This window comes from Wasmannia auropunctata, unplaced genomic scaffold (genome assembly GCF_000956235.1).
Source record: "Wasmannia auropunctata unplaced genomic scaffold, wasmannia.A_1.0 LD336103.1, whole genome shotgun sequence".
NCBI classification, from domain to species: Eukaryota; Metazoa; Arthropoda; class Insecta; order Hymenoptera; family Formicidae; genus Wasmannia; species Wasmannia auropunctata.
In genome coordinates this window covers 1,289,903-1,298,857 of record NW_012026787.1, presented here as the reverse complement: position 1 = coordinate 1,298,857, position 8,955 = coordinate 1,289,903, and the positions used below count along the sequence as shown (strand labels likewise).

Here is an 8,955-nt window from a genome sequence, read left to right as displayed (position 1 = left end):
GGGGGGGAGGGAGGTCGGATATGAGACTCGCGATAACGCGAGCCTAAACGGGAAACGTAGACGTTGTGGTGCGAATATATATAGGATAAGTCCTGACAGATAAGAGTTATGGATTACTAACGGGAAGCACGATAACTGAAGTGCACACGAAAATTAGACGCAAGACCTACACGTGAAATACAGTTCTGATGGAATATTAAAGCAGCATCTATCGAGAGACGACATTCTGTACAATCTGTATAATACGATTGATACATATACCTCGTTTCATTTTGTATTGCGACATTTATGTAAACGGAAGTTCTTGTAACACCATGAGTTATAAATAAACAAAATAAAGAGAGGATCAATAAAGTTATCTATCTATTGAGGTGACGCAACGATAAAAAGTATTGCGACCAAGCATCGCTTACGAATACAATTATTTTACCCGATTCTGTATTGAGAACATACATATGTAGGTATGTTACATTTCAAAGCCGTACTAAAAATATAAAAATTCCATTGATTGTTCCATTATTATGTCTGAATAAAATTTGAGCACAATTCTACTATCAATATCTAAAAGGTATATTAAATCCACATTTAAAAGATACATTAAATCGATATTCGAATAAATTGCCTCTTTCCACAATGCCGATTAGCTCTGTCGCTGCGCTTACTTTTTGAGCGACTGTCATCGCATATTTTAACAGTATCTATCAATTAGTTACCAGTATAATAGTAACATTGTAATATTAATTGGATGCATTTAAGCGAGTAATTAAGCAAGTACAATAAGTAGTAAAAAAAAAAGAGATAAAAAGCCAAATGGCGCGCGCAAAATGCGCGTCTGTGTTGTCTAGTTAAAAACTATTTGATTGTTTGCACTGGTTCTTATATAAAACCTGCATGTTTTGTGCTTATTTGCAAATTTGATAAGAAAGTAACATTACAAATTAAATCAAATTTTTTACATATAATAAAACTCCAAATATTCGTGCAAACATTCATTTGGATTCACTTACTCGCGTTTAAAAGTTATTTACCTAAAATTTCAGCAAAATATAGTCGTTGCGCTGCATGAGCTATTATAAGCCAAATTATTCATTGTTTTGCAGTTGGCTTCAGAGAATTCACGATCAAATTCAGGATCAAAATTTTTCATAAAATTTTTAATCAATTTTTTTATAACGTTTTTTCATTTTTTAAATTGATATTCTTCTTTGAGATGCAGTCCAAATGTTCTTAATAAGAAACGTTTGTAAGAAATTATCATGCAACTCTAATCGCTGTAGTTTTTCATTTGTTTGCTCTAGACGTTTTCAATAACTTCGAGAGATTTTAGAAAGTTTATTGAGAGCGATTATTCTCGAAATTATCATCATTAAACAAGCAAATGTACGAATAAAATTTTTGATTAATTTTTTCGTAATATTTTTTCATTTTTTAAGTTGATATTCTTTTTCGAGATACAGCCTAAACATTCTTAATAAGAAGCTTTGTAAGAAATTATCATGCAACTTTAATTGCTGTAGTTTTTTATTTGTTTGCTCTAGACGTTTTCGATAACAGCGAGGAATTTTAAAAAGTTTATTGAGAGCGATTATTCTTGACATTGTTATCATTAAACAAGCAAATGTTATACGTATAAAATTTGTGATCAATTTTTCCATAACGCTTTTTCATTTTTTTAGTTGATATATTCTTCTTCGATGCAGCCCAAACATTCTTAATAAGAAACGTTTGTAAGAAATTATCATGCAACTCTAATCGCTGTAGTTTTTCATTTGTTTGCTCTAGACGTTTTCGATAACTTCGAGAGATTTTAGAAAGTTTATTGAAAGCGATTATTCTCGACATTGTTATCGTTAAACAAGCAAGTGTACGTTATTATTAAATATGTATTATTCAGAAAAAACGTCAAACCTATTCGACGAATTTTAACGTTATATCAAAAATAACTTTTAAACGTGCGCAGGAAACGTCAGTTACGCAGTAAACTTTTTCGCACGTGTCGTGGACATTTTCTTTATTTTCCGTCGTTTTGACGCGTACTCGTTAATTTAAAATATCACAGAAAAGGTCGTCACGCCACTGTGAAATCGATAATTGACGAATCGCGCATCTAGCCAGTCAGGCCAGTAAATGTTAGTTACGTTATATACGTAATAAAAAGGAAGGAATCATTTTACATTATACGATAATGAGTACATGAGAATATATGAGAAATAATATTGAAAATATCGCACACACAGAACTGTTCGCACAGAAATCACAACGAAACTTGATGCAAATTGCAGTTTGAGTACTCACTTTGTAAACTTGGCCATACGTTCCATTGCCGACCACTTCTATCAGCTCGAAGATCCCAGCAGGCTCCTGAAACACAAACGACCGATTAATCCTCCCGACGAAAACGATCCCTTTGGTCATTAAAGAGGAACAATGTCGGTTTGTGAATGTCGTGACGTCAATTTCTCTAATTAAAATAATGTCCGCGAGAGAGCGATTGAAAATTTCCTGAACTCTCCGAGGAAAAGAGCTAGAACGCATAAAAATAAAATAAAATCGGAGTAAGGAGGAAAAGAGATAATTTAAAAGATTATTTGGCGAATTGAAGAAAATAAAGCACACATTTTGACGCTTTTGCCTCGAACGAGAGTAACCACGGATCGATATTAAATACATATAAATAGAAAACGGTACGAGCTTCCGATTATATTAGATTGATTTTTTTGTTAACCGCTCTGCTATTCTGTCTGCGCTTGAAATGAAACAAGTACATAATTGAAAACAATTAAAAAGAAAAAAAAAGATAAAAAGAAAAAGCGGCTGCAAACCTGTTAAGATAACAAACCTATTATCACGTGGACCACGCGGTTTATCTTTTGACGATTGAATACAATTCGATTTGCCTCAAGTAAAAGTGTTAAAAACGCCCAGACAGAAATATGAGATACTCGTGTTTCTTACAAAAAAATTTGACGTGAAACAAGACCACACCGTGCGACCCGGCGACAAAAATCCGACAGCAAAATATGACGGTCAGCCATCTTAAAGGCTGAATCGCGACGCTAGATCGCACAGTTGTAGAAAAATACAAGAAACAGAGCGCGGCGATCGCGAGCGGTAGACGAACGAAGGTATTTCGATGTTTACACGTAAAACCGTAACTGATGCATTTTCAGCGCAAACATCCGTCTGATCTTTCTTTCCTCTTTCGAATTGCGCTTCGGCTTTCTTTAATTCGCCATCCGTTCCAGTTTTCCCTCTGCATTCCTAATGATAACAATGGACATATTCGGGGGATCGATTATCTCCCGCGTACTCGGACTTTTTTTCAAAACGGTGAATACAGGGGGATATAGACGTAAAAAAAAAAAGTCTACGCTCGCGGTGAGGTCTCCAATCTCGCGTGACGTCTGTCGGACTGTCAACAGCGTTGCCGGAGAGTGGAAACACGATTGCCGGATAACGTTTTGGACGCGTGCCGCGGTTTCGCACGGCGAGACTTCGATTCTTCTTGTAACGCGCGACGAAAGAGTCCACGCGGGAGGGAGAGAGAATCGTCGATCGCGCGTTTCACGGTACGTCGACGTACAGCAAACACAGATTATAACTACAATATTGCAGCAACATTGTAATATTTCTGCAATACAGCTAGAATGTTACAATGTTACTGCAACATTGCAGTTATAATCTGTGTTTGCTGGGTTGCGGAATTGGATAGATCGGTCCGATTCAGTTCAAATGAACGACTCCGCCAACACCGGGACTGTCAACGGGTGTTGCATGCGAGAGACGAGTGCATCAGACGAGTTTTCTCTAACGTTACGCATCATCTCGGAAAGTCGCAACGATCGAACGAGCGGACGAAAGGGAGCGGAGAAGGAAGAACTCAAGGCGAACTCGGTATTTCCTCTCCTCCTCCTCCTCTCATCGTCGTCGCGGTTCTCGCGAGGTTAATCACCAATGGTACGACGAGACACGCGCGTGACACCAGGCGGGTCCGGAAAACGGCCGCCGCGAGCGGAGCGGACGACGCGCGGGTATCGTCGGTGACGCGACACTCCTCGCCTCACGCGAATGAGAGGAGAAGCGCGGACGAAGGAAACGACGCGCGACGAAATAATTCTCATATCTATACGTACCTTCAGGGCGTTCAGGTCAATGTCGTCGAGCGAGCAGTTGACGCTCGGTGCCAAATTATGCGCCATCTTGATACTCGCCACTCGCGCTCCCTCCCGTTTTGTGTGTCTCTTGCTCTCACTCTCTCTCTCTCTCTCTCTCTTTCTCTCGCTCGCTCGCTCGCTCGCTCGCTGGAGCTCACCGATTACTCCGAGAACCCCGTTCGAGTCGATTCCGCTCGTCTAGCACTCTCGTGACTTGTCGCACTTGCCGTCTTTTCTCTCCTTCGAGACTACACCTCCTTTCTCTTTCTTCTTCCCTCTTTCTCTTCCCTTCTTTCCTCGCACTACCTTCGCCCACGGCTCGCCGCTCGCGAGCCGAACGAAAATACAAGGGCGGAGAAAGGAAAGAGCGTGAACGACGATGCCAGAAGTTCACGATTCACTCGTCGCACCAGCACTACGGGGACACGCGGAGCAGCATCGAGGAGCACTGACGAGCGCAGCGCATAGCTTGGGAGGAGGTGGAGGAGAGAGGGGAGGGTCCTGGCCGAGCCGACAACGCACGGCTACGCAGAGGAGCGCTTATCGAACCGCGGCGATACGCGCGACGATGATCTTTCGCTGAGTGGAGATGCACGCGGAGCGGCGACGGTGCGGCACATGGCGCGCGCGGAACGCACTGAATAACCGGAGGAGCCTGTCGCGAGCCGTGGAGTGCCGAGTGCGAGGATACGCTGGAGGAGGCCGTCTAGCGGTCAAACCGGACAGCGTCGCACCTCCATCGCGTTTCGTTCTCTCGCTATCTCTCTTTCTCTCTCTCGACTTTTTTTCTCGCACGCGACGCAACGCGAAGGGTGCGCCGAGTTCGATATAGCGCGTTCTCTCTCTCTCACTCTCTCTTTCTCCCTCTTTTCTCTTCTCTTTCTCTCTTCTCACACTCGCCTCTACCAGTAGAGAAGACGCGAAGCGCCTAGCGCCACTGAATCACACTGATATTAAGTATATCGTCATACGGATGCGGGAGAATTCGGAGCCGAGGCGAGCCAACATACCACAATCCTGCGTCTTTCACGTCCGTCGACAACTGCACCGCCGTACACCGTCGTGCACCGTCGGTCGCCGATCGCGCACGCCTTTCTTCTCTCTCTCTCTCTCTCTCTCTCTTTCTTTCTTTCGAGTTTGCGCACTCGAGCGCGTTGTCTCTCTCCGTCCGTCCGTCTTCGGTCCTTGTTGTTCGCACGATTGCACACACCGCTAACGCGCCCGCTGACGTCAAGCGCCTGCCGCCTGGGTTAAGCCAACATGGCGATGGAGCACCGTGATCGGTCGTAATAACACTCGAGATGCACGCGTTGACTGACTACATGTTGCATACATATACATATACTACATGTTACGCCGCCACCCTTATTCAAGCGCACGCACGCGCGCACAGTCGGTAATTTCGATAAATAACGCGTATCGTCGCGACATCTATCAATAGGGAGAAGATACTGAGATTCAATCGGTACAATCACCAACTATTCTATCGGCTCCAAGAAGATCCTAAAGTCATTTGTTTTACCCAAAGAGTTTATATACATAGAGTAGGGGAGACCTGGCGGCGCCTTTGACTGGAACCGTGAGCTGATAGAAAGAGAAAGAAAATGGAAGAGCGAAGGGTACATCCATCTTTTATCTTTTTCTCGCATGCGCAATTGAACAAGGATGCAGATGGGCGACTCGTTTTCTGTCTCTTTTTATGTGCTCACGCATTCTTAGCTGGCTCCTCTATACCTTGGTTTTACCGACCAGTTTACACCGCATTGAGTAAAAACACCGATGAGATATACTGTTAAAGACCGTCAGCTCTGGACAAATTTTCGTGCCAGCCAAAGGGCCCGGCCGCGGCGGGCCCAGAGGTAATTGCAGAGTGTCGATGTTATAGACTTTTGACATAAATTTCCAATTTATTTGAATAATACATTATTAAGATCATGATTTTTATTATATATAATGCTTTATAAATAAGTATGAATACTTTTAATGCTATAAAATATTGAATAATTGCCGCAAAATTACATTTTTTCCAACTGTTTTACCATCTCTCTGGATAATCAAATGTATGGTAATTATAAAAATGCAATTTTAAATAAAATTAACTATTAGCAATTAGATATAATACAGATGAATTACAATGTACATGTACTAAAAAACATTGATCTAATAATAAATCATTAAATTAATATTATATTATTGACTAATTGCTTGAATTTTAACAATTACTAAACAGCCATGCTAACTTCCGTAAGGTTGTCGGTCTTTAAAAGTATCTCGTCGATGGTAAAAAGAAACAGGAAGAACTGGAGGGAGTATATGGTTCTGAATAAGCGGACGGAAGTAACTGCACGCAACTTTTGTTTTGGGTTGGATCCAATGAAATGTAAGACGATAGGAACGTACATACATATGTGCAGACAATTTATATTAGCAATTACATCTATATATCTACCTGTAACGTGTGTTTTCACATAACCTCTTAAAACGCTTAATTATTCCATAAGGCGTGCCGACCACGGTGGCGTACGGACGTGACAGAGAGAGTGAACGCGTAAGCGAATTATTAGAGTGCGATTTATACGCGGTAGAATTGATCGGTGAGGAGTATAAGGAGGGTAGAAGGAAGGGATACCAATTAGTGGGCTTATCCACTATTGATTTTTTTTTAAGTCCCTCCATTCGGAGGGGGGAACGAATTGTCCGGTGAGAGAATAGAAGACGATGAAGATGAAAGCATGGATAACGAAATAGATATAAGAGGACATGGTGAAGGCTATGTACAATCAACAATCGTTTGAAATGAGGTCGTTAGCGAACATAGAAGATGAAGAACTTAAAAGAAAAATCGAAGATATGGAGGTAGAGGGTGATAGTTTAGAAAGCGATGGAATGGAAGATGATCACTTAGTGGAGGATAATGGGGTACAAAAAAATATGGGCGAGAAAACCATTAAAAAACTAAAAACGGAGGATATAGCACACGAGAAAAGAAGACAAGAGGGAACGGCTAAGAGCATTTCACAAGGAAACTGAAAAAGATGGTCTCGACCATAGTGGCGGACAAAGGACTAACTGGTGCGGACGTAACAAAGACAAGTCAATTCAAGGAGACAGGACAGGCACAAATTGAAAATGTAACGGCTGTACAAGTAGAGGAGTGTAATGACAAGGGAAAGGAAAAAAGTGAAAATGTGCGGCAAATAATTAGGGCAAAAAACCGTGCGTTTTTTAATATTGGCGGTAGACTTATAGCAAATTTATAAATAGAGAGAGCGCCGACTCAGTGTTGGGAAGCGACAGAAATAGGTATAGGCGATAACACGTAGGTAACTGCAGGATCGTAGTTAGGTTGAATAGGGCTGCGGTTACATCCAACAAAAAGAAGAACTTTTTAAAGATACTTACGTGGGTTAATAAGAGCGATAGTTGTAATTACCTGTAACCATTGTCCTTCCACTTGATAATAAAATGGGTGTTTCCGTTCTTTTAGGATAAGCATTAGAAATATTTCCTTTATTCGATAGCGATATCTATGGGCGTTTTAGGATATTTTAAGATATGTTTTTTGAAACTAAAGGAAAGACCAAAGTCCCTTTCAGATATGATAATGCGATGATACGCCCTAAAAATTTTGAGTATAAATAGAGGACCCTCCGACTGCAGCGGCAGTTTGTCGAGTCAATTATAAACCTATACATCTGTTAACACGCGAGTACTAAGCATTGTGAAAATTACTGTATGACCGTATTGAATAAAATTGTGTTTTATACAGTAACAATTCTCGCGAATCTTACATACCAAAAAGATATTCAAACGACGAGATTTAATCAGGCTAATATCACGTTCGATTGTTATAACGAGGCGAATAAATTCTTAGAAATTGCGGAGAAGAGTAAAATAGTAGAGACACGGATAGAAAAAAAGACACTTACGTGTAAGGGTGTTATATCGGACTGGCCATATAGTATTCAAGAATTATGGGAAGAAATTCAAAACAAATCCGGTACTCTAAAAATCGAGAAAATGTACAGGAAGATCTGGGACAGAAATGCAAAAAAGCTCGAGGAAAAGAAAATTAATAGTTTGATTATTACTATGAAGGGGGATAAAATACGTGACCACATTACGATATTTAGTCATATCAAATACAAATTAAAGGTAAGGCCATTTGTTGAACCTATAAAGCAATGTTATAATTGTTTTAGATTCGGCCATATAAAGGCTATATGTAGGAGCGATCAACTTTGCAGGCGTTGCGGAGATAAATTTCACGGCGAGTTTGTAAAGAACCCAAGATGTAGAAACTGCGACGGGGATCATATCTCTGTGGCAAAGAATTGCCCCATTTTTAATAATAATAAGGAAATTAAAATAATTATGGCTTATAATAGTGTTACTTTTTATGAGGCAGAGCGCATTTTGTTTGGCACTGATAATAATATTCGTCAGCATCAATATGACAGGTTTCAAAATCCATCGGCTTGGCCTAGAGTGGATGGTGCTGTTAGGAAAACATCATCATTTGCCAAGGTTGCCAAAAACGACAATAACAACAATAAGGAATACAATAGTAATATCGCCACAAAAGAAACGGATACATCCAGACACACGCAGGTAAAACTTACTCTATGATAACGTAGAACCATGGTTCATGCTGATTATAGGTCGCCGGTAAATATAGGAGAGTAGAAACCATAGAACAAGCTTTCTCTAATTCGATAAATGATTCAGAGCAAGAGGAGAAGATGATTAATCAGCTTAGACACCATTTGTTAAAAGAAAAAGCGTTGATAAGAGAGTCATT

General features: G+C 40.6%; 1 protein-coding gene across 9 annotated transcripts in view; it reads right to left on the bottom strand.

Annotated features, from left to right (window-relative positions):
- Positions 1 to 5,472, bottom strand: part of LOC105457474 (serine/threonine-protein kinase mig-15) — a 37,868-nt gene extending 32,396 nt beyond the window's left edge. For all 9 annotated transcript variants that reach the window (XM_011702157.1, XM_011702173.1, XM_011702190.1 and 6 more), the window contains exons 1-2: positions 4,134 to 5,472; positions 2,296 to 2,361 (exon numbers count right to left, since the gene is read on the bottom strand). In XM_011702157.1, coding sequence (XP_011700459.1) covers positions 2,296 to 2,361; positions 4,134 to 4,199 — 132 coding nt within the window. In that variant the 5' untranslated portion in view covers positions 4,200 to 5,472. The remainder of the gene's footprint in view (positions 1 to 2,295; positions 2,362 to 4,133) is intronic.
- Positions 5,473 to 8,955: the final 3,483 nt, after the last annotated feature.